The 25,282-nt window shown below is 41.3% G+C and overlaps 2 protein-coding genes across 2 annotated transcripts in view; one reads left to right on the forward strand and one right to left on the reverse strand.

Moving 5' to 3' along the window:
* LOC311060930 (myosin heavy chain, fast skeletal muscle-like) overlaps positions 1–24,911 on the forward strand; it is a 39,968-nt gene extending 15,057 nt beyond the window's left edge. The window contains exons 13-41 of the mRNA XM_084079331.1: positions 12,305–12,423; positions 13,192–13,341; positions 13,435–13,605; positions 15,050–15,353; positions 15,736–15,800; positions 15,953–16,040; positions 16,157–16,274; positions 16,399–16,522; positions 16,615–16,751; positions 17,100–17,355; positions 17,866–18,108; positions 18,233–18,409; positions 18,499–18,644; positions 18,764–18,854; positions 18,939–19,328; positions 19,439–19,565; positions 19,737–19,855; positions 19,951–20,147; positions 20,240–20,423; positions 20,510–20,675; positions 20,815–20,939; positions 21,074–21,382; positions 21,500–21,703; positions 21,785–21,910; positions 23,479–23,649; positions 23,733–23,837; positions 23,939–24,034; positions 24,640–24,768; positions 24,874–24,911. Of these exons, the coding sequence (XP_083935457.1) occupies positions 12,305–12,423; positions 13,192–13,341; positions 13,435–13,605; positions 15,050–15,353; positions 15,736–15,800; positions 15,953–16,040; positions 16,157–16,274; positions 16,399–16,522; positions 16,615–16,751; positions 17,100–17,355; positions 17,866–18,108; positions 18,233–18,409; positions 18,499–18,644; positions 18,764–18,854; positions 18,939–19,328; positions 19,439–19,565; positions 19,737–19,855; positions 19,951–20,147; positions 20,240–20,423; positions 20,510–20,675; positions 20,815–20,939; positions 21,074–21,382; positions 21,500–21,703; positions 21,785–21,910; positions 23,479–23,649; positions 23,733–23,837; positions 23,939–24,034; positions 24,640–24,768; positions 24,874–24,894 (4,658 nt within the window). The 3' untranslated portion in view covers positions 24,895–24,911. The remainder of the gene's footprint in view (positions 1–12,304; positions 12,424–13,191; positions 13,342–13,434; positions 13,606–15,049; positions 15,354–15,735; positions 15,801–15,952; positions 16,041–16,156; positions 16,275–16,398; positions 16,523–16,614; positions 16,752–17,099; positions 17,356–17,865; positions 18,109–18,232; positions 18,410–18,498; positions 18,645–18,763; positions 18,855–18,938; positions 19,329–19,438; positions 19,566–19,736; positions 19,856–19,950; positions 20,148–20,239; positions 20,424–20,509; positions 20,676–20,814; positions 20,940–21,073; positions 21,383–21,499; positions 21,704–21,784; positions 21,911–23,478; positions 23,650–23,732; positions 23,838–23,938; positions 24,035–24,639; positions 24,769–24,873) is intronic.
* On the reverse strand, positions 2,243–10,628 carry LOC311060928 (uncharacterized protein). The gene is made up of 6 exons (XM_084079329.1): positions 10,622–10,628; positions 9,843–9,875; positions 8,597–8,797; positions 6,128–6,204; positions 5,119–5,162; positions 2,243–2,878 (listed from the first exon to the last, which is right to left on the reverse strand). The coding sequence occupies exons 3-6, from the start codon at positions 8,787–8,789 to the stop codon at positions 2,812–2,814; spliced, it is 381 nt and encodes a 126-aa protein (XP_083935455.1). The 5' UTR covers positions 8,790–8,797; positions 9,843–9,875; positions 10,622–10,628; the 3' UTR covers positions 2,243–2,811.
* Positions 24,912–25,282: the final 371 nt, after the last annotated feature.

Consider the following 25,282-nt stretch of genomic DNA (forward strand, 5'->3'; position numbering starts at 1 on the left):
ATGTATGAAATGAACCAAAAATATTAATTTACACAGCACTGATGATAGTCAATGAAGCTATCTATGAAATCTATGAAAACGTTTAATCTGCAACACAATTGTATGCAATGTATGGAGGTCCCTGCTTCATCTCTCTCTCAGCTAGGGGGTCCTTGGGATGAAAACGTTGAAGACCCCTGTTATAAGACATTATGCATAGCAAGTGTTACCAAGGTGGGTGTATATGAAAGTAATGAGTATCAGAAAGCTGGCCACATGGGGCCTGGGAATGTCAAAATACAGCTCTGTGTCAAACATGACACCAAGGTTAGTGTAATAGTGTAATAGTGTAGTAGTGTAATAGTGTAATAGACTAATAAAGTAATAGAGGGTATGGGGTGCGTGCTGGCTTAGCGGTCCAGGTGCATACCACATAGGCTCTGATGCCTGGCAGCGTGTCGCGGGTTGGAGTCCCGATCCTGGCGGCCTTTGCTGTGTGTCGCCCCCCATCTCTCTCCCCATTTCCTGTCAGCCTATACTGTCCTATCAATAAAGGCATAAAAGCCCAAAAACAAATAATTTTTAAAAAAGTAATAAAGGGTAGGCATCATATGCCACTCATCTACACTGAGTGCCAAAACATAAAGCATCATGAAGCATTGGAGTTTGGAAGAGCTCATTGGGAAACTCCTACTGACGCTGTATTTTGCCACTCAATAGACGTTCATGCATAACTTCCAGGTACAATGATGTCACAAGCATACCCTTGACCTGCACCTTAACCCTTAACCTCAGTAAGACTATGCCTAAACCTTACCATAACCCTAACCTCAGTACAACTAGGCCTGCCAAGGAGCCAATCAAGACACAGGTGAGGCGGGTCTATCCTATAACGTTGATGGGATCCATAATAACACATAGGACTGTGCCTGAAATAACCGATTCACACAAGCTCAAATGAGTAGCATCGGCAACCCGTTGTGATCTTGTAGATCGTCTATTGCCCTTTGAACAATGTTCAAAGGGCACCTGTGATGAGCAGGAACAACCCATAATATTTACAATGAAATATGTTTCTATGTAGGGCAAGGCCTTTCAAATTATGGATTTGCTGTTGACCTATGACAAAGTTTAATGTCCATCTCCTTCCAAGCTATGAGTCTAACAGTCATACATTCTCAGACCATTTCAGAGCCATCCTAGATAAAATCAGTCAAACAGATGTTTCAGGAATTATTTAGTAACCAAATGTGTTTGAGATATTGATGTGTGCCTTACTTACATAGTCATCCATTACAATTAGGAAAACTACATGTTGGAGCTGATACGTAGTTTAGGGTTAGGTTAGGGTTACCTAAGCCTAAGCCTCATTCCCCTGGCTAGCATGATGCAACTCCTTGCAACCAAACGGTTTCATGCAACTACTTGCAACTGCTCGCAACCATTATCCCCAATGGCAGTTCCAAGGAGTTGCATTGGTGTGACATGTCCATAAAACTGTTTAGTTGCAAGGAGTTGCATCGCAAATCATTGGTGTGGTTTGGGCTTTAAAATGACAATCATTTTACCTTTTATCAAAAAGGTCCGAACACCTCTCAGTCTGTTCCTTGTTTGTTTGTGGGCTATGATGCAAAACAAATCTGTCAAACAGGTCATTCTCTGTAACACTTGTTGAGGCATCTTCCTCTTCTCCAGGCTTCAAATCCTGGATCCCATTCAGTTTATTGTCTACACGTTAACCCCTCAGGAATATAGAAATAACATTGATTTTCATGCATGGCTAGCAGTCTACACACAAAAGAGGGTATGAGGAGTCAGTAGGAGTGAGGAGTTAGGAGGATTTTCCAAACAAGCGCTTCCAAACTCCAGCTTCATGATGCTTTGTTTTGCCACAGTCTAGATGAGTGGCATATGATGCATAGCCTCTTATAGATAACTATCATCATTGTCTGAACCATTAAGTTATTGGGTGTATGGCTTTAAATTCTCATTGTTTCCATGGTTGGCAAATGATGTATTATCAAAAGTGTGTATCTCCTTGCATCACCTTCATTTCATTTTGTAAAACATATGTTTTCTTGGATAATGAGTCTGAATAAACAACTGTCCATACAGTTGTATAGTCTATCTGCAGCTGACACTGTATTGCCTACATACAGTATCTGGCTCATATCCAGTATATCTAGGATACATTCATTCATTGACAAAAGACAGTTAATATCACTGTTGATTGGTATAGATTGACATCTTGGAAGAAACAACATTCAAAGTGCAAAAGGCTTTTAATGACACCAAAGAAAGAAACAAAGAAAACATATTGCACAGAACAAAATAGGCAGTGGAAGAACTCACGTTTCACTTAAGTAAAAGAATCAATACAGCAATGTAGAAATATACTCTGTTAAATGTGACTTGAGTAATAGTGCAAAAGCATTGGCATGTATTCCAAAGTATTCCAAAACTAAAAGTGCTCATCTTGCAGAATGTCCCATTTCAAGTTTCCAAATGTAATATGAAAATAGCAGATCTACAAGACAGATCACAATGTGTCGCATCGCAACCCATTGTGAGCTTGTAGATCGACTATTTTCAAATGGCCGAAATAAGGCTGAAGTGGTTAATGTATGTTTTCTAATAATAAACAAAATCTCCAAAATAAATATTAACACAAAGTAAAAGTACAATATTGTCCTCTGAGATGTAGTGGTTTCAAAGTATGGCGTAGATGCTGGTTTTCCACCTCTGTCCAATCGGGTGAGACGAAGGCGGATACGGGGAGGGTTATCAGCTGGCAGCCATACTTTCATCGGACCGTACCCTTTAGGCGTGAGGTTACTGGTTGGCCCTGTCCTCTGGAAACTTCTTGGCTGGTTCCCATGTGTCTTCCCAGATTTTGTCACTGTAAAGTATAAATACATTATTTAGAGAAATTCATTTATCCCATGGGTCTTCAAAAGGGGCACTGGGACACCTTTTATTTTTATATTAACCACCTGAAACATTCTAAGAGAAGATCTACAACCTCACAATGCCTCGCACTGAGACGTGACGTGAGTTTGTAGATTATCAATTTTTGGTGACGAGATTTGGTGTCGAGGGGAAAAAGTGTTTGCATCAGTATCATGCAGCCCTAATGCACATGTATGTCTATTGCCTAATGCCTACATGTAAAAAAGATAAGACAAGAAGCATAGCGGCCAACATTCCACTTCTGGTAATTTCATTATTTTGATTTTGACTGATGTGAATTTAGATTAGTTCCTCATAAAACAATTTACTCTAGTACTGGTGACAGACAGTCCATATCTGAAGTCTGAAAGAGAAGTCATTAACAACATTAGTCGACTAACAGTCATTAATTACTAGAATCCAACAATGTGAATTTTGTAACCTTCCTGTACATTCAAGCTGTACAAGCAAATTACACAGAAGCTTCCAATTCAACTGCTGAGGCCGGTGGACTGCAGCTGCCAATCAAGCCCATACGCTGAGCTAGAGCTTTAATCGGGCCTAAATATGTGAGCCCAGCCCAACCCAGCCCGACAGAAACGATACATAATTGACAATTGGAGCCCAACACAGCCCGAAGCCTGACATTCTAAAGAAGTATAATTGTTGCATGCAGCCTTATATTTTTGTCATTACATATTGGTGATTCGAAGAACAGAGTCATTCTACCCTTTTCCAACTGTCTTTATATATAAACAAAAACCCAGCTTGTAGCAAGCACCGTCCTAATTAAGGAACAATAAACATCGGAGCCTCGCTGGAGAACACGGCTGACGGCCGCCGCTAAATCAGGCAACAGGTGTACAGGCTATTATAGCTACAAAGTTCACACGTCTATAATATTATTAGGATATACAAAAGTGACCGTGGATGGTTTCAACAATGTCCTCCGCTCCACTTGGGCACTGCATGCATGCAGACGCCACAGCGGCCACCGCCACATACACACACGCTCAACTGTTGCGCCACAGCACACACAGTCACACATGCTCAACTGTATCAAGTAGCTCATAACTCACAGCCACAGTTATGAGCGCAGCTTACATAGTCACAGAGACATCATGATACCGCGCTGCGCTTGCCTGCCTGATAAAAACAAGACCAGGAGACCTGGTTCTGCCAGACCTAAGCCGGACTTCACATAAGGTGCTTTTCGTTAGTGAGGGAGACGAAAGTCTCCCTCAAGACGAAAGTGAAGTCTCCCTCACTTTCGTCTTTCCGTCTTTCGCCTTTCATCTCAGAGAAATCAAGGTGCTTTTCCTTGACGTTAGGGAGGTAGACCAAATCAACATCAACATCAGTCAAGGAGGTACCCTGTTCTATCTCTCTTTTCCTCTTCCTCTTAATGGACTCCATCGGCAAGGTTTGCTAAATGAATCGAACTTTGTTCGATATACTGATAGGGGGAACCCTAATTTATGGATTATAAAATGTAATTGATCGATATTTCAGGATATTTGACATTGAAGGTCTAATTGAAATATTTGTCTTACGTTTTATATATACCATCTGTATTTATACTTGTAACATAATAGTGATGTCATGAGTAGTCTGTGCCTATTTATTCATGCAGATGAAACCTAACCACAACCCGACAAAGAAACCTAACCACAACCAGACATACCATGTAGTCTGTGCCTATTTATTCATGCAGAAGAAACATAACCACAACCAGACATACCATGTATGGACAAAATGGTGACAAAGGCTCGTGTAGGCCATACCTTTCAGATCTGGCAAAAAGTGACCCAACCCAATGCCCGACAAATACGTGACCAATTGGGCCCGGCCCAGCCCTCGCCGCGCAGACCCGTCGGCCTGAGATCTTAAGCTCTACGCTGAACAGCACACAGCTGCACACAGCAGAGAGTGAGGGAGAGAGATAAAAGCACCTGGAAGTTAGGTCGTCAGCTTTTCATTTTGCCTACTTTAACTGGACACGTTGTACCAGCGTACTTTGATGTGAAAATGTGGGCCATCGGCAGGTCTGCAACACCACACAGATGAGGTGTAACCTTCCTAAATAGTAAGGCAAATTTGAGAGGGAAGAAAGAATTGTGGGATCAACCAGAAACAACTGCCTCTGGTAGGGCAAATAGTGTCAATTGAATAATATCAAAAATGTCTTACCATGCAGGACAAGGCGCCCAATGCACCAACACTTCTTTGTTGCCCTAAAAAAACACACACACACACACACACACACACACACACACACACACACACACACACACACACACACACACACACACACACACACACACACACACACACACACACACACACACACAGTATAAGAAATCACTGGGTAAGGTATACCATTATTTTTAGTACCTTTGCTTGTCTCAGTCATGATCAGCCTTAAGACAAATATACAAATTAACATGGTTCTGTGGGGCCGACAGCCAAGTGGTTATGGGAAATACTACCGCCTGACACTGAGTCCCCAGGTTGATTCCTGGGCAGGTCAGACCTTTGCTCCAATACTCTCCCTGCTTCCTTTATCTATACACTGTGAGACTATTAGCCTTGGACGATGTCTATTAAATCGCCATCTGCACATCAAACCATTGTGATGTGCGATAGCATCAGGACTTTTTGGAGTCTAGAGCGGGTACAGAAACGGCCTCTCTTTGTGTAGAACTGGTTTGTGCAAATTACTGGTTAAAGTAGTCTGAACAGGATCTGAGCACTGAGCAGTAAAATGACCTCACAGTTCCTCACACTATTGAAAAGCAGAAAGCCTGGTGACGTGAAGTTAACTTACTGGAACAGTGGGTTGTTTTAATAAACCCTTGTAGGAACCCTGACCCCCTGACTGATTTGTCACATTTTTAGTGGCCACAACCCATAAATGCTCATCCCATAATTGCATCTTCACTACAAATGGGGAACCATTTAAATAGTAAATAAACATGCGTCCCAACGGTATAACAGTTATTGCCAAGAACCTTTGTTACAATAGAGCAATAATCGACCAAACAGAAATGTCCCCTATGTGTGTGTATGTAGCCTGTGTGTGTGTGTGTGTGTGTGTGTGTGTGTGTGTGTGTGTGTGTGTGTGTGTGTGTGTGTGTGTGTGTGTAGAGAGAGAGAGAGAGAGACACACACAGACAGATAGGGTTCTATATTTTTTTACCTCATTTGTCCTTCTCCCTGTTATCTCCTTATATGGGTAGACCTGGGACCTTTTCATCTGGGAACATTTCTTGTAAACTTGAAGGATGAAAAGACAAGTTCATTAAGCCATGATGCTTTGTAAATGTCAGCAGTATTTTACATCTATCTATACATTTTCTGAATCTCTATGCATCTGTGTTTATGCCCATAGCCAATCAGAGAGGGGCTGTTTATGCCCATAGCCCATCAGAGGGGAAAAGGGTGGTGTCTCCTAGCCTGGTATCCAGCCTGCTTCGCTACGTTCGGCGGACTTTTTTTTCTCTCTTCGCTTCTCAGTCTGGAACGCACCCCATTGACTCGTTTTGCAGAACTACACTGGAACTACATATGTTACGTTAGGCAACGTCGTTGCTGATTGGATGTTGTTCAAACGAATGACGAATCACAACGATCCCACTGTTTTTTTTGTCCCGCCCCGCACCACAGACCAATCAGAAGCCACGGCACGACTCGAAACGTTTGTCATGTCCCGCCTCCCTTGGAGATAGGAGGCATTCCAGACTGATAAGCGGAGAGAGAGAAAAAAGTCCGCCGAACGTAGCGAATCAGGCTGGATCCCAGGCTAGGTGTCTCCATGATTGGTCAAGCCTTCACGTGACATCATAATGTCTTACTATAAAACAATGACAATGTGGGGTAATGCTGTTAAGTTGTACAACTATGCCAGAGTCACAACAAGCAGCACAAGATAAACGCCTAGCTGTGGACAAAAATTGGGCAAATTAGCCAAATCTATGTGTCTTTAGTGATGCTGTAGTGATTGGGTGTAAAGGGAACAAGTACAAATCCATGGGGGACTCCAGTCAACAAAGTATATAGGGTTTAAGTGCCTAACCACTTAAAACCTATACTTAGTTGATTCCAAAGTGCTCTATACTAGGCCCCCTCCTGTTGCCACTCTACACTACAAATCTTCGCTGACAATAATTATAGTTTGGCTAATTTCAATGAATGTACACAACCCATTCAGACCGGGATAACCTATATGTTCTCTGGGAACACGTCTAAGTCATTCATTTCTGAAACTCTTAAAAGCCTCATTTATACTACAACATATGACATACTTGGATGCAGAAAATACCAGATCTGCAAGCTCACAAAAACAAATAAAATAAAAACATTTAAAAGCCAATGTGGATGACACTAACACATTCATTTATATTCACATAAAAACAAACATTTAACACAGAATAGCAATATACAGGACAGCCAAGTATATAAGTCCAGCAACTTGTCCTTTGCAGAAATATGCAGAATATGATTCAGCTATTGTGGCATGTGTCAGTAGAGGTTAAGAGATGGAGTACAGAGGACTGGTGAACAGCTTTGTCAGGTGGTGCAAACAGAACCACCTGTTACTAAAATTGCCAAATAAAGCAGATGGTGGTGCATTTTAGGAAGATGGTGGCTCCCCCATTGTCTCCCATTTCCATCGAGGGAGATGTGGAGGTAGTCCAGAGCATCTGGGCATGCAATTGGACAATAAACTTGACTGTACTGGGAACACAGATGTCCTATACAAGAAGGGCGGGGGGCAGATTTACTTCCTGAGGTGGCTCAGCTCCTTTGGTGTGTAGGACTCTGCTGAACATGTTCTATCAATCAGTAGTGGCCAGCGCAGTACTGTATGCGGCGGTATGTTGGAGGGGTAGTATCAAGGAAGGCGACAGCAGGAGGCTGAATCAAGCTGGTTCTGTCCTCGGTACCACTTTGGATACTGTGGCCATCATGGACAATCCCTCTCCTTCCCTACTACTGTGGCAGGGCAGAAAAGCTCCTTCAGCAACAGACTGTTACATGTAACAGTCAGTCCCAAGTTGCAAGAAGGAGCGCTATAGGAGATATTTTCTGCCTGCAGCAATAAGACTGTACAAGTCCTCATCTGGTTGGCTTGATCAGGCTGATTAGGATGGGGGATGTGGGATGCAAGCCATCGGACTCTTGAGTAGTGTTTGGTCTGTCTTCTTAATATTGTAGGTTGACGATGCTTAGATGCATATTTATTTATTATTCATTTTTTTTGTTTCATCTAATGTGTTTTTATTGATGTCTCTATGAGAGCTGCCTTTCCCCTCGGGGAAGAATAAAGTACCTACCTACCTAGCTAAGACCATGTAATAAGCTGACAGCTGGGGGGGGGGACACTATAAAGGCCACTGCACACAGGATGCGATTATTCACATGGAAAAAAGGCACCCTGTCTGAGCCAACCTAAAAATACTGTATTGAGTCCATAAATTAACATACCTTGAAGATGGTTGATATTTCTATATTATAAATTGTTTATATGATTGGTCTTATGTAATATTCTAATATTTTGAGATTTATTCATGAGCTGTATTGATATAATAATCATCAAGGTAAAAATATATATTTTCTTACAACTTTTACATGTTTTTTAGAAGGATCTACGTATAGTTTTACTTACTGCACATATTGTCCACTTGGCGAGACACATTCTTGTCTTTAACAATTCTTTTGGCCCACTCTGGGCCATACTTGAGTACTTTGGCAGCCACTGCTGGTTTTGATTGGAGAGAATAACATGTCCCACAGGACATCCTCCTGGCCTCCATATTGGCTTGGCATTTGGGACATGTCTTTTTCTTCGGTCGTGTCATTTTTGGAACTGTTGAGACAAAGAAAATAACCAGAATTTTACACAATGTATTTATTCATAATAATTGTAAGAATGTACAGAAGGAACCAAATACACTCTTCTGGCTGTGGCACCGTAAATGTTGAATGTCAAGGACCCCAAATTATATTAATTTGCTATTCAGAAATAGCAGATCGTCAAGCTCACAACATGTTGCATAGCAATGTGTTGTGAGCTTTTAGATCAGCTATTTAAGATAAAACCCTACAATAAAATTGGGTAAAGTGTTAATTCTCATTAAGTTAAAAACTTTTAATCCCTATCTAGATTGGATTTTGGGTAGTTCAAAACCAAAAAACAGGATTGGGAGCACTCTGATATCTGATGAGATCAGGAAAACCTACTCAAATCTGGATCAAAACAAAAAACAGGATTGGGATCAGTTTGATTAGAAAATAATAATAAATAAAATTAAAATAAATGCTGTTATTTGATTTGCTCATATAGCGTGCAACACCTACAGTACCATCAGCTCCCAGTACTTAACAGGTTGCAGAACAATGGCTGCACAAAACAAAACACTTTGTATGACAATGGGACTAAACTTGAAAGCAGGGTGTGTAGAACCAGTGGTGGATAAAGTACTCAAATGTTTTAATTAAAAACATATGTAAGTGAGAGTCTGGCATTCAAAACCTTTACAACTATTTTCAGAATGATGTAGCTTTCAAGTTTCTATCTATTTTCTTCACCAGGTTGACAAAAGCTACATCAATACATCTTCAACAGCACACCAAATGAGTTGAGTACAGTTGGTATTCATAGAGAATTATCCACGTGCATCCATTTGTAGCATTTACATTTCTGTGTTTCATTCAATCACTCAGAGTCAAATAGAAGTGTAGCTACTTATTTTGTAAGAGAGCTTTAATAAAGAATAACTTAGTAGAATAGAGTGCTACATTTGTTTAGTTTGTCCAACACTGAACACACATTATTCCAATTTCTGTCATGTATTTGCTGTGAGTTAAAGATGTGTGGTTGTGTTATTGTGTTTTAAGTTGTTGGTACTCACTGGAACAAGGTGATGAATGACAAAGAAAGAAACCTGTAAAGGGGGGAGGGAAATTAAGATATAAATGCATAATACTTAAGATCAAATATTCCAGTGGCCACCAAATGGACCCTTACAGTTCTGTAACTAAACAATATAAGCACTGATATTCAGGATCTCTTGGTCTTTATTGATTGATTGATTGATTGATTGATTGATGTACTTTATTTAGTAAGACATGAGAACAGTACATGGCAGTACATAACAGTACATGGAAGTACAAATTCGCAATACAAGGTCTACTAAACTGGATAGCTCAGTTAAGCACGTAGCTTGTTTATAAACAAACTTAGCACAGGGTATATGAAAAATGGCCAAACCCTTAAACCACAAGAAAGCACTATGGCTCAATAGGATCCTTTTGTATTCTATTCATAATAAAACATCCATTTGTACACTCAGAATGGGAAACACAAACAATGATTACATTTCGTTTTGCCTTTAGTGTTGTGCAAACAAACATGGCATATAGAATACATAACTAAACACAAATGAAGAGGGACACACACAAATAGCCGAGCTCATGTTGTTGTGTTTGTTTGTTATGGCTTGTTAGCTTAGGGATATGTCCACTGTAAAACAGTTTTAAACTTATACAGACCAACCAACTTGCTACTGTACACACCCTAACATGTTAGCAACAACCCTGTGTTGTGGTTCTATGATTTAGTGGTGGTGGGGGTGCAGATTTAACATGTATTTCTATTAAATAAATGAAAAAGTAACAAGACTTCACTTACCGCGATGTAGTTGAAAAACAATGCAATGCATCATGGGAGGCATAGACGCACATATGCATACCAGTGTTGCCAGGTATGCTTATTATAATTTCCCCAAAAAATGAATTTGAAAATAGCAGATCTACAAGCTCACAACGCGTCGCATCACGACACGTTGTGAGCTTGTAGATCTACTATTTTCAAGCAGCTGACGTATATGTTTGAAGTGCTCATGAGTCATGTGGCCCATAGTTGCTTCTTTTGGGCTTGTTTTCCTAGACCAGTGGTTGCTTGTTTCTCTCACAGAATCTGGCAACACTGGTAATGACGTTTTTGCTGCACAACTGCCCCTCAATATGATTGTTTACGTCCTAAATGTTACAAAAAACATGAAATCATTTTGAGAAAAAATAAATGCTGCTATTTGTTCCTAAGAGACTGCAAAAGACTGCTGCTATTTGTTTCAAAAAGCTTTAAAAGAAGGCCAGAACCTTTACAGAACGTGAAATGTGCCTATAACCACATTTCCGGTTCAGAACGGATACGGAAACGTTATGTTTGTTTTCATGTATGTGGACGTGGTGAACATCCGGATGCAGTAGGCGGGATTTTATGAGTGCTAGGAATCAAGAAATTACAAATAATTATTTATTGCTAGAATTGTTCATACATTAGGCATTTAAGTGCCAGAATAATTGATTAGTGGACAAGCAGATCATTTATATAGATCTATTAGATTAAAATAAATAGTTTTGATCGGATCTTTACTACTGTCAATCAAGTCATACGGAAGTAATCTGACGTGACGTCACGGGTATACAAAAGTTAAATAAAAGTGTCGTTCTCAACAAATACTCATCGAAAAATTACCAAACTAGTATGTAAATACTCAGAATATTTACAGGTTTTTGTGGGTGGTGGCGTGTGGTCTGGTGCATTTCAAACAAGCTTCTTAGCGCACGTTTTGAAATGCCAATGCATTATCAATGGCCCGCCTGTGACGGCGCAATGTGTCGTCTTTGGACCTCAATGAATGTCTATGAGTGACCGTGGAAGGCACATAATTACGTCGCTGGCGTCCAGCGACGGCATTCGGCTCCGTCGCGGGGTTCTGACAAAAAGGCAACCGGCTACGTTTTCGGAGTGAGACCGTGTTGCCTCGTCATCAGTGCCCATACCCTAGGTGGGGTTGGCGAAAGGGCCTTTCTGTGTTGAGTTTGCATGTTCTCCCTGTGTCCCCTATGGTAAATAAATGTGTTCCTTCCGCGCGCTACACCCTTCCGGAGAAACTCCACCCACGTCAGGTGATAAGAAGCGGCCTGCTCACTCCTCATGCATTGAAGGAAGCATGAGCTCAGTTCGGGGCTCTCCCCAAGCTGGCAGAGGGAGAGTAGCACCCAGGATTAAAGCTTAGGCAATTGGCACTGGGTAAAAGAATGGGTTACAAAAATCGTGGTATAAAAAACTATATATATATATATATATATATATATATATATATATATATATATATATATATATATATATATGTTATACTGTTTTTTAGACTGATGATTATTTGGTTTACCTATGATCCTAGATTACTATCTCTATGCATTTGATGTATTCATTTGTGTTTACCTTGCTTACTGTATATCACACTCTGGATTAAGAGCGTCTGCTAAATGCCTAAATTGTAAATTGCAAATTGTATGAACATTTCAGAGGCTGACAAGATTTGCTACCTGTTGGGCATAAACTCAGCAGAGATGCTTAAGGCGTATTGCTACCCCAGAGTGAAAGTTGGAAACGAGTATGTCACTAAGGGACAGACTGTGCCACAGGTGAGTAAATTACATTATTGCCATGTTCTGATTTCATACGCACTTTATATTCTCAACACAGCATACCATTAGAACTCTAATATCTTTTTGAGTTGTGTCCAGACTGTCTTAAATCATCTTCTGTAAAAACACCCGGGACAGACTCTTCTCCCTTCTGGCTCCCAAACTGTGGAACAAACTCCCCATTGCAGACTCACTCCCAATCTTCTGCCGTAATCTGAAGACTCACCTCTTCAGACTCCATAGCCCGTAGAACTTGCCGTAGAACTTGCCCTAGCCTTGATGACCTTGCAGGCTTATGCAAAGGCTAAATGTAATTTCGATGGCATGTTATGTAGACAGATGCCAGGTTAATCTGTAGACCTGGCATCCAAGTGTATTGTTTCAACGTGCAGATTATAGATTGTTTTAGATTATAATGTTTAGACTGATGATAGGTTCTTGGTTTACCTATGATCCTAGATTACTAATGCAATGCATTTGATGCATTACCTCGTGTTTTCCTTGCTTACTGTAAATCGGGAGGCATGCGTTAATCCGACAGACCTTTTCTCCGACTATGTGGCATCCGCGTGCGGTTAGGGTTAGGGTGCGGGTTTGGTTCGGGTTTACTGTTTAATGTCGGAGCACTGCGCTGTCGGAGGAATGCGCTGTCGGACTAACGTATTGCACCCCTGTAAATCACTCTGGATTAAGAGCGTCTGCTAAATGCCTAAATTGTAAATTGTGTAATTCACACCCCTACTAATAACGTTCCTATTTCCATAGGTAATGAACTCAGTTGGTGCCTTGGCCAAGTCCATCTATGAGAAGGAGTTCTTCTGGATGGTCATTAGGATCAATGAGATGCTGGACACCAAGCAGCAGAGAAACTACTACATTGGTGTGCTGGACATCGCTGGTTTTGAAATCTTTGATGTAAGCATGGACTTGTTTTAAGTGGGAGACTTATTATTTTTGTCACAATTACACAATTACAAGAAATTGGGCTAATGATATTTCCACTCACAGTTCAACACCCTGGAGCAGCTGTGCATCAACTTCACCAATGAGAAACTGCAACAGTTTTTCAACCACACCATGTTTGTTCTGGAGCAAGAAGAGTACAAGAAGGAAGGAATTCCCTGGGATCTTATTGACTTCGGCATGGACTTGGCTGTCTGCATTGAGCTAATTGAGAAGGTATTATTATATATTATTACACGGCTTGGTTGGATGCTTAATTCTGATTGGTCAATCACTGAATTCAACGGTGTGTTATTTCTGGATGATGACCGATGAGCTCAATAACAGACCGCTGTCTAATTAAAGGCTCAGAGCACCTGTGCTAGTTGATTTTGTGCACCTGCGCTAGTTGATTTTATGTAAACAAACACACAATGTCATTTACAGCTAAACATTGATCTCAAGTGAAGAAGCGAAGAAGCGAGAAATAGAAATGCAGTAACCGATTGAAATTTGATCAACACTTCCTTGTTTTCCGAGGTGACCGTGTCCGCACGGCGTAACACTTTTGGAACACTTTCATTACCGTAAACAAGGACATACTTTGTTTTCTTGTAACTTTTGGTACATTTATTAATTTATTTATTAAAGGAATTTCCCCACAGTTTTCTCACCTTTTCTATGATGTTATGATATCCTAGGATGAGTGGTACAGTAGAAAAATGTCATAACTCCATCCCGGGTCCGTCACAGCTAAAAACGCGCGCCTATGGGCGTTGCGCTAAATCGCATATTTGAATAGTTTTTTTTGTTTGTTTTTTCTTTGGTGAGATCAGACGTTCATAGTGACAGAATACTATCCAACGTGACTCTCTTGAATGCGCCCCACCGAAATTCTCGCTAGACGTGAGAAATCTCGTTTCACTTTAAGTAGCCATTTAATTAGCGGGATGATTTATGTTGTCTAGAGGACGGGCGGGTGGACGGACTTCACAAATGTAACATGCGGAACAGCGAGGTGCACCATTGCCCTGATCCGCACCAAACGTGGCACCAACACTGGTCATGGGTCTGCCATCAGAATAGACACAACAGGGACCACATGTGGCACCCAGTGGGTGCCACAGGCGCACCCTTAGCCTGCCCCCACCTATTGGCTGTACTTTAAACAGCATTAACTCCACTTCCCAGCTTGCTAAACGCCCCAAACTTGGTAGGTGCCCTTAGACGGTCCAATAAAGACAGGCTGTAATTACTTAATCCCTGTCCCCTCAGTGTTCCTATTGGCTGGGCTTTAAACAACAATTATTATTATTATACTATTATATATTATCATGGACTTGACTGCCTGCATTGAGCTGATTGAGAAGGTATACAATCATTATTATACTATTATATGTTATCATGGACTTGGCTGTCTGCATTGAGCTGATTGAGAAGGTATACAATTAGTATTATACTATTATATATTATCATGGACTTGGCTGTCTGCGTTGAGCTGATTGAGAAGTTATACAATTATTATTATATTATTATATATTATCATGGACTTGGCTGTCTGCATTAAGCTCATTGAGAAGGTATACAATTATGTTGTGCTTTAATGGACATGTTGTTAATATAGTTTTTGTCATTGGCACTTCGTTTGTGGTGATTTGTCTCTTTTGTCTCCTTTACAAAGCCCTTGGGCATCTTCTCCATCCTTGAAGAGCAGTGCATGTTCCCAAAGTCTTCTGACAAAACCTTCGCCGAAAAGTTGCTTGACCAGCATCTTGGGAAGAACAAGGCCTTTGAGAAGCCCAAGCCGGCCAAAGGCAAGGGTGAGGCTCACTTCTCCCTGGTCCACTACGCTGGAACTGTGGACTACAGCATCACAGGCTGGCTTGAGAAGAACAAGGACCCCCTGAACGACTCAGTCATTCAGCTGTACCAAAAGTCTTCAGTTAAACTGCTGGCTGTGTTCTATCCACCTCCTGAGCCTGAAGGTATGTTTATTAATATAATAATATGATATAATGTGTTCTATCTTCCTTCTGATTCTGAAGGTATGTGTATTAATGTTATAATATGATATAATGTGTTCTATCCTCCTCCTGAGTCTGAAGGTATGTTTATTAATATAATAATATGATATAATGTGTTCTATCCTCCTTCTGATTCTGAAGGTATGTGTATTAATGTAATAATATAATATAATTTGATCTATCCCCCAACTGAGCCTAATACTAGAAACACTCCGAATTTTACAAGAAGGGAGGAATTTTCATTCTGGATATCAAAAAATATATGTCTGTTGACTTTAACAAATGAAGAAAAGGAGGGATGCGGGAGAAACTGTCCACTCATGATTCTAACCAATGTAAACAGATAACACAAAGAAGGGCGGCAAGAAGAAGGGTGGTTCCATGCAGACTGTGTCTAGTGCTTTCAGGGTAAGAATATTTATTCATTATTATCAACATTATATTCCTGTAAAAAAAAATAGGCATGATGAAAAGACATGCCTATTTTTTACAGGAATATAATGTTGGGGGGGAAAGTACAATATTGTCGTACTTTTTACTAAAAATAATTGTCTCAATAGGCGAACTTGGGGATGCTGATGACCAATCTGAGGAGCACTCATCCTCACTTTGTGCGTTGCCTGATTCCCAACGAGTCCAAGACTCCAGGTAAACACTGAAAATAAACATTTAAACAAATGATTGTGAGGTGGCCATCGTTGAATGCAACTTTGGCCAGTGTGTAACTATTTTGTCCTAATAATAATGAAGCAACATCTTTACAGGCCTGATGGAGAACTTCCTGGTCATCCACCAGCTGAGGTGTAACGGTGTGCTGGAGGGCATCAGGATTTGTACAAAGGGCTTCCCAAGCAGAATCCCCTATGCTGACTTCAAGCAGAGGTATTCATTCCTTTTTCCAGCAACTTTTAGTTCCACACCTATTAAAACAAAATTACCCACTTTTACAAAACAGGTACAAAGTACTGAATGTCAGCGCAAAATGACCTTGAACTTTAAAAAACAGGTACAAAGTACTGAATGCCAGCGCATGTCCCGATGGCGCGTTCATGGACAACAAGAAAGCCTCTGAGAAGCTTCTTGGGTCCATTGACGTACCTCATGATGAGTACAAGTTTGGACACACCAAGGTAAACACACTGTGAACCTGGTTTAACATTATCCAGGATTTAAAGTAGATTTTAAGGTTGTTTAGTTACAGTGTTGGTAACATTGTGTTCAGGTGTTCTTCAAAGCTGGTCTGCTGGGTGTCCTTGAGGAGATGCGAGATGAAAAGCTGTTTGCTCTGGTCACAATGACTCAGGCTCTCGGACGAGCTTACGTCATGAGGAAGGAGTTTGTCAAGATGATGGTTAGGAGGTAATATGAAAACATCAATTCAATATTAAGTAAAATTTGTAAGTAAACGTTGTCATTGCTGTTGAATGAAATACATGTAGAGTGTAAAATCACTATAATAAAATAGTAAAAATCGCCGAGCAAGCTTTTGATGACGGTGGCATGGACAAAAACTCCCCTTAAACAGGAGGAGAAACCTTGAGCAGAAACAGGCTCTAGGATGCCATCTGCATTTACCTTCCTGGGGGTTAACAACAATAATACCAACAGCAATAATAACGACAACAATAGTAACAACTATGACACAATAATAGCAGCTATATTAACAGCCTGCAGTTGTATTACTGACACTGAAACTGTTTTCCACAGAGAGGCCATTTACACCATCCAGTTCAACGTGCGCTCATTCTGCAATGTGAAAAACTGGCCATGGATGGGGCTGTACTTCAAGATCAAGCCTCTCCTACAGAGCGCTGAGACTGAGAAGGAGCTGCAGAACATGAAGGAGAACTATGAGAAGATGAAGACTGACCTGGCTGCTGCCCTGGCCACGAAGAAGACACTGGAAGAGAAACTGGTGGCTGTGACGCAGGAGAAGAATAACCTTGCACAGTCAGCGGCATCAGTAAGTAGCTACAGTTGTACAGGAAATGTTGATAATATTTCATATTGTTCATCATCCTATCTTAAATCTTTTATCTAATGTAAAATGTAGATATAGACCATGGCAGAGAATACCGGGTGGTCGAATGGCAGTTGGCATCATTGTATAGCTACATGGGTACCAGCACAAAGGCCTGACCCAATTTGTCGTTCTTCTGTGGTGGAGGTTGAATCTGCATATGCCACTGCTCCTCACCCAGGCACTACTATAGTATATCATTTTGGAGGAGGTTGATAGCCTATAGCTTCTTCCTTGTCCTCACCTCCGCTACCGCCTCCGTACCGTCCAGGCTCTGACAATGATAGAGCCTGCCTTCTTCATCAGCTTGTTCAGTCAGTTAATCTCCCCTGTGTTAATTTAGCCCCCCCCCCCCCCCCCAGGAAGAAGCAGCTTCAAAACAAATCTCATATATCTCACCCAGAACAAATGCTGCAACAATTTCCCTCACTTATCTTTTTCATTGACAACCAGGGAGATGAAGCATTGAATGATGCTGAGGAGAGATGTGAGGGTCTTATTAAAAGTAAGATCCAGTTGGAGGCAAAGGTCAAAGAGACGACTGAGAGACTGGAGGACGAGGAGGAGATCAATGCTGAACTGACTGCCAAGAAGAGGAAGCTTGAAGATGAATGCTCTGAGCTCAAGAAGGACATTGATGACCTGGAGCTCACCCTGGCCAAAGTGGAGAAGGAGAAACACGCCACTGAAAACAAGGTTCAACATTATACATAGCCGTCTTATCAAGTTATAGAACAATAAAGATCCATTCATGATTATACACTCAAGCCGTCTTATCAAGTTATAGAACAATAATGAACCATTCATTCATGTTATTCAGGTGAAGAACCTGACTGAGGAGATGGCCTCTCAGGATGAAGGTCTTGCTAAGCTGACCAAGGAAAAGAAGGCCCTCCAAGAGGCACATCAGCAGACTCTTGATGACCTGCAGGCAGAGGAAGACAAAGTCAACACTCTGACCAAGGCCAAGACCAAGCTGGAGCAGCAAGTTGACGATGTGAGTTCATCAAGTCAATTGGAGGTTTTGAAAGTATACGGTATGTCTATTATTGTACTGAATACTAAGACAAATATATTGTTGTGCAGTTGGAGGGTTCTCTGGAGCAAGAGAAGAAGCTCCGCATGGACCTTGAGAGAGCCAAGAGAAAGCTTGAGGGTGATCTGAAACTGGCACAGGAATCCATCATGGATCTGGAGAATGAGAAGCAGCAGTCTGATGAGAAGATTAAGAAGTAATGTGGACCACAATATGAATAATTGATATTGTTATTTTTATTCATATTATGTATTATTAATATTAAATGCCATGGATAAAAACTACCACTAAAATATGATTTACTGTATTCCACAGGAAGGACTTTGAAGTAAGCCAGCTTCTGAGTAAGATTGAGGATGAGCAATCTTTGGGAGCCCAGCTGCAGAAGAAGATCAAAGAACTCCAGGTATTTATTTTATTCATCTTCTTTAAAATCATTGATAATAAGTAAGTGTAAATTAGGATTTTAATATGTTCATTCATTTGAAAGGCTCGTATTGAAGAACTGGAGGAGGAGATCGAGGCAGAGCGTGCCGCTCGTGCCAAGGTTGAGAAGCAGAGAGCTGACCTCTCCAGGGAACTTGAGGAGATCAGCGAGAGGCTGGAGGAGGCCGGTGGAGCCACCTCTGCTCAGATCGAGATGAATAAGAAGCGTGAGGCTGAGTTCCAGAAGCTGCGTCGTGACCTCGAAGAGTCCACCCTGCAGCATGAAGCCACTGCTTCTGCTCTCCGAAAGAAACAGGCGGACAGCGTTGCAGAGCTAGGCGAGCAGATCGACAACCTCCAGCGTGTCAAGCAGAAACTGGAGAAGGAGAAGAGTGAATACAAGATGGAGATCGATGACCTGTCCAGCAACATGGAAGCTGTTGCTAAGGCAAAGGTAGAATAGAATGTGTGTGTGTAATTCTTTACAAATACAAGAAATACTAATACAAGGGAATACATTGTAGGTTACTTCAGTGATTGAATATGTCAAATGTTAATCAACAGGGGAATCTTGAGAAGATGTGCCGCACCCTTGAAGACCAACTCAGTGAAATCAAGTCCAAGAATGATGAGAATGTTCGCCAGTTAAATGATATTGGAGCTCAGAAAGCACGACTACTGACGGAAAATGGTAAATGTTCATCGTAAAGTGTAGTAGCCTACATGGTTTGTCAATAGTACTTGAGCAAATTCCATAATTAGAGATAATGCTTTTATCAGCAGTCATCCGAGGAATTTAAGGAATATGTATTCAACACAGATTATTTAAATGTTTGAAACTAATATTCAAATTTCTATCAAGGTGAGTTTGCTCGTCAACTTGAGGAGAAAGAAGGTCTCGTCTCTCAGCTCACCAGAGGCAAGCAGGCCTTCACCCAACAGATTGAGGAGTTGAAGAGACACGTTGAAGAGGAGGTTAAGGTAAGGAACAGCTTTTCTTTTTTACGAATAGACTTATACTTGTCTTTTTGTAATTGAATCCAGCTGACATTTCTTTGGCATTTTTCTTTTGACAGGCAAAGAATGCCCTTGCCCATGCTGTGCAATCAGCTCGCCATGACTGTGACCTTCTGAGGGAGCAGTTTGAGGAGGAGCAGGAGGCCAAGGCCGAGCTGCAGCGTGGAATGTCCAAGGCCAACGCTGAGGTGTGTCAGTGGAGGAGCAAGTATGAGACTGATGCTGTCCAACGCACTGAGGAGCTGGAGGAAGCTAAGTAAGTGATCAGTGTTTTTGCAACATCAGGTACCACTCACTGTACAAAATATTGCTCACAATAATTTGATTCCATTCAAAACTGATCAACAGGAAGAAGCTCGCCCAGCGTCTTCAGGAAGCTGAGGAGCAAATCGAAGCTGTGAATTCCAAATGCGCCTCTCTGGAGAAAACCAAACAGAGACTCCAGGGTGAAGTGGAAGACCTCATGATTGATGTGGAGAGGGCCAATGGTTTGGCTGCCAACCTTGACAAGAAACAGAGGAACTTTGATAAGGTGCTTTGACATACATTATTGTAGAACAAAATCATTCTTGCCTCCTTAAACTTGTGTAAATGACACATGTTAAAAATGCTGTGCAGGTCTTGGCAGATTGGAAGCAGAAATATGAAGAGGGCCAGGCCGAGCTGGAGGGAGCTCAGAAAGAGGCTCGTTCTCTCAGCACTGAGATGTTTAAAATGAAGAATTCCTATGAGGAGTCTCTGGACCAACTGGAGACCATGAAGCGTGAAAACAAGAACCTGCAACGTGAGTAACCCTTTTAATAACAGTAAAAAAAAAATGAAATCATTAATATTCAAGATCAAGCTACAACTTTATTCAAATACAAATACAAAATAGTTGCTGATTGGAAAGTTCCTCATTCATTATTTTCAATCAACTGCAGAGGAGATCTCAGACCTGACTGAACAGATTGGTGAGACTGGAAAGAGCATCCATGAGCTGGAGAAATCCAAGAAACAGACGGAGACAGAGAAGGCAGAGATCCAGACAGCCCTGGAGGAAGCTGAGGTAAATATTTTAGGTTCTAGATTTCTATATTTTAGATTTCTTTCAATACGTTTTATATTCAGACAGTGTAGCAGTATATGATCGATGTTACATTAAAAGATCCTACGACCTTTTGATCCTCTATTACATTTTAGGGTACTCTGGAGCACGAGGAGTCCAAGATTCTTCGTGTCCAGCTGGAGCTCAACCAGATCAAGGGTGAGGTTGACAGGAAGCTCGCAGAGAAAGACGAAGAGATGGAGGGGATCAAGAGGAACAGCCAGAGGGTGATTGACACCATGCAGAGCACTCTGGACTCTGAGGTCAGGAGCAGAAACGATGCCCTGAGAATCAAGAAGAAGATGGAGGGAGACCTGAACGAGATGGAGGTTCAGCTGAGCCACGCCAACCGCCAGGCTGCTGAGGCCCAGAAGCAGCTGAGGAACGTCCAGGGAACGCTTAAGGTGCAAAATATATTAGTTAGACACATATGCAAACAATGGAACTGCACTGAACAAGTCATATTCTGATGTTTCTCAACGTTTTCTTAACGTGACCACCTCAAATGTGATTTATTTTAGGATGCCCAACTGCACCTTGACGATGCTTGCAGAGGCCAAGAAGATTTGAAGGAGCAAGCTGGCATGGTGGAGCGTAGGAATGGCCTCATGGTTTCTGAGATCGAGGAGCTGAGAGTGGCTCTGGAACAGACAGAGAGAGGCCGCAAAGTGGCTGAACAAGAACTAGTGGATGCTAGTGAACGCGCTGGCCTGTTGCACTCCCAGGTAAGTCAATGGAAAAACTCTCAACATATTTAACATACAAGTCATGCATACTTGCATTGCTAAACTGAATCTTTATTTTAGAACACAAGCCTTCTGGGCACCAAGAAGAAACTTGAGAGTGACCTGATCCAGGTCCAAGGCGAAGTGGATGACAGTGTTCAAGAAGCAAGGAATGCTGAGGAGAAGGCAAAGAAAGCCATCACTGATGTAAGTTAGGATGACCGCCCCTTATCCAATATACCAGGACAATTAGATATCCTTTTGGCATGCTTAATATAAACATACAATACAATACAGCTCGCTCATGGCATGCGCAAGTTGAAATCCTTTGCTCTATAATAGGCTTCAACAGAGGATGTATTTTAGAATTAAATGCTAAACTTGTCATATTCAAACAGCCATGATGAAGATCATAGGGAAAAAGGAACATCGCTATTTTCAGTCTTTATATCAGAAATAATGTGCTCAGGGGGACAAATAACATTCATACAGTGCAGACTGAACTGGTGCAAGAATGTGTTAATTTATTCAAAGATATTTAGGTTTGTTTCCTTCTGGTCTTACGACACTAGTATCTGTTTATTACCTTATTATGACCTGTTTATTACTCTCCGCAGGAGAGTATTGTTTTTATTACTCTCCGCCAGGAGAGTATTGTTTTCACTTTCTAAATATGACACACCGATTGGTCAAGCCTCACGTGACACGTGACAATACGGTGAAATACTGTATAAATACATGGCGTCACTGTGAGGTAAGACAGGAACCATCACGAAATGGCTGCATGGCTGATACATAATTGGCAGATAGGACAGATAGGACACTTATATAGACAGGAGGGATATGACACTTACACAGACGGATAGGACACTTACAGTACACAGACAGGACGGATAGGACACTTATACAGACAGGACGGATAGGACACTTATACAGACAGGACGGATAGGACACTTATACAGACAGGACGGATAGAACACTTACACAGACAGGACGGATAGGACACTTACATAGACAGGAGGGATATGACACTTACACAGACAGGACGGATAGGACACTTACAGTATACAGACAGGACGGATAGGACACTTACAGTATACAGACAGGACGGATAGGACACTTATACAGACAGGAGGGATAGGACACTTACACAGACAGGAGGGATAGGACACTTACATAGACAGGACGGATAGGACACTTATACAGACAAGACGGATAGGACAGTTATACAGACGGATAGGACACTTATACAGACAGGATGGATAGGACAGTTAGAACATAAGAATTAGAACATTCCCAACATTCCCAACACAAGTCTGGTAAGAGTGAGGTAAGACAGGAACAATCACAAAATGGTTGAGAAATGGCGGATACTGTAACAATTGGATAGGACACTTACACAGACAGGACGGATAGGACACTTACACAGACAGGACGGATAGGACACTTACATAGACAGGACGGATAGGACACTTATACAGACAGGAGGGATAGGACACTTATACAGACAGGACGGATAGGACACTTATACAGATAGAACATTCCCAACATTCCCAACAGCGGAGAGTTGTGCTCCGAGGAGCACTTTTTCTAGTTATCATTTTAATGAGCTAATTTCTCACAGTCAACATATGCATTTATGAGTATAATCTATGTACCATGTTTGTATTTTTGGATTGGCTTGGATTTTCTTGGCAAGTGTGATAAAGCAGCATAATGTTTTCCTTGCTGGACAATGAAGTATGTTTTTTATCTTAACAAACATTACTTTCCAGGCTGCTATGATGGCCGAGGAGCTTAAGAAGGAGCAAGACACTAGTTCTCACCTGGAGAGGATGAAGAAGAACCTGGAGGTCACAGTCAAGGACCTGCAGCATCGCCTCGACGAGGCGGAGAACTTGGCCATGAAGGGAGGCAAGAAGCAGCTCCAGAAACTGGAGTCTAGGGTAAGATGTAGTTTACTTCAACACAGCTTATAATCAATGAAATAAGAAGAAACAATTTCATAGTGTATCATTCCATTATGAAGGTGCGTGAACTGGAGGGAGAGGTTGAAGGAGCACATAGAGGTGGAGCAGACGCTATTAAAGGTGTCCGCAAGTACGAGAGGAGAGTGAAGGAGCTGGTATACCAGGTACTGTATATCATGTTCACTTAAATAACCATCATGCCACTGATTAGATTAATAGATTGCATGAACATACAACTGATGTTATAAATTCACTCTCACTTCAGACTGAAGAGGACAAGAAGAATCTTGGCAGGCTTCAGGATCTGGTAGACAAACTGCAGATGAAGGTGAAGGGCTACAAGAGGCAGGCTGAGGAAGCGGTAAGAACAATATACATCTTTAGTTGTGGTCGCCATGGGCATAGTGTTGTTGTCATAGTTTAACTAATGGAATAATTAAAGGTAAAGGAATCAGTTATAGAATGTCAATATGACCAACATCAGAGCATTTTTTAGTGTCCATCTTGCTGCTTTCCACTAGCGGCACATGGAATCTCTAGCTTGCCATGTTTCTGCAGTATAGCATGCACACGGCGGTACTGCAATGCACTGCACACATGGGCGTTGTGGAAGCTCTGACCTTATACTGTAACATGGGTGCTGAAAGAAAAAGCATGCACATACTGCAGACGCAGGCAGTTTCAGGCATAATGGTAAAAGTGTATTTTCAAAATGGACTACAGAAAGCAATAGATTTTGTTTCCAATAACCTGCAATTTTTGGCTCGGGGTGCCGAACAAGAACAAGAAAACAGCCATGATTGTGCCATTCTAATGAAAACCTGTCAAGGCTCACTCATAAACATGCTACATGGGCCACTGTATTTGTCACAACCACACATTACAATTTCCTGTCTCGTTTGGACTACAATTGTAAGATGCTCTTTTCAAATATTGAGGCTTTGAACCATCTCTATCATATTGTAGGAGGAAGCAGCCAACGCTCACCTGTCCAAGTGCAGAAAGGTTCAGAATGAGCTGGAGGAGGCTGAAGAGCGTGCTGACATCGCTGAAGGCCAGGTCAACAAGATGAGAGCTAAAAGTCGTGACTCCAAGGTAATACGTGTTCAATATGAAGGTTCATTATGTTGACTATCTTTAACTAAGATTCAACTGAAATTCATGTTGAATATCTAATTATATTCTTTACTTTTGTTACAGGGAAAAGAAGCTGCTGAATAAGTTCTCCAATTCAAGTCACTGTACAAAGTCATAAAATATGAGATTGTATTCAATAAAAGTGCATGGTAACAAAAGTATGTTGTTGTTTCTTGTATTCATTACTTAGTCTTGTCAATACTTTTTATTGTGTGGTTTGAATTCTGGGTCCAACTCACATGTCCACTATACAATTTTATAAACATAAACTAATGAATAATATTAACATATGAATTATGATGTTTAAAGCTGGTCAAAACTGAATCCATTCTTTTTTGGTCCAGAATTAACCTATGTAAGGCCAAAGACTTCACGGTGAAAGTGGGTGACAATGTTATCACAAGGAAAGAAGAAATTACATACCTGAGTTGTATTTTAGACAATCTTTCCACTGAAAAAATCGCAAGACATC

Source organism: Gymnoscopelus microlampas (assembly GCF_963454915.1).
Source record: "Gymnoscopelus microlampas genome assembly, chromosome: 14".
Classification (NCBI taxonomy): domain Eukaryota; kingdom Metazoa; phylum Chordata; class Actinopteri; order Myctophiformes; family Myctophidae; genus Gymnoscopelus; species Gymnoscopelus microlampas.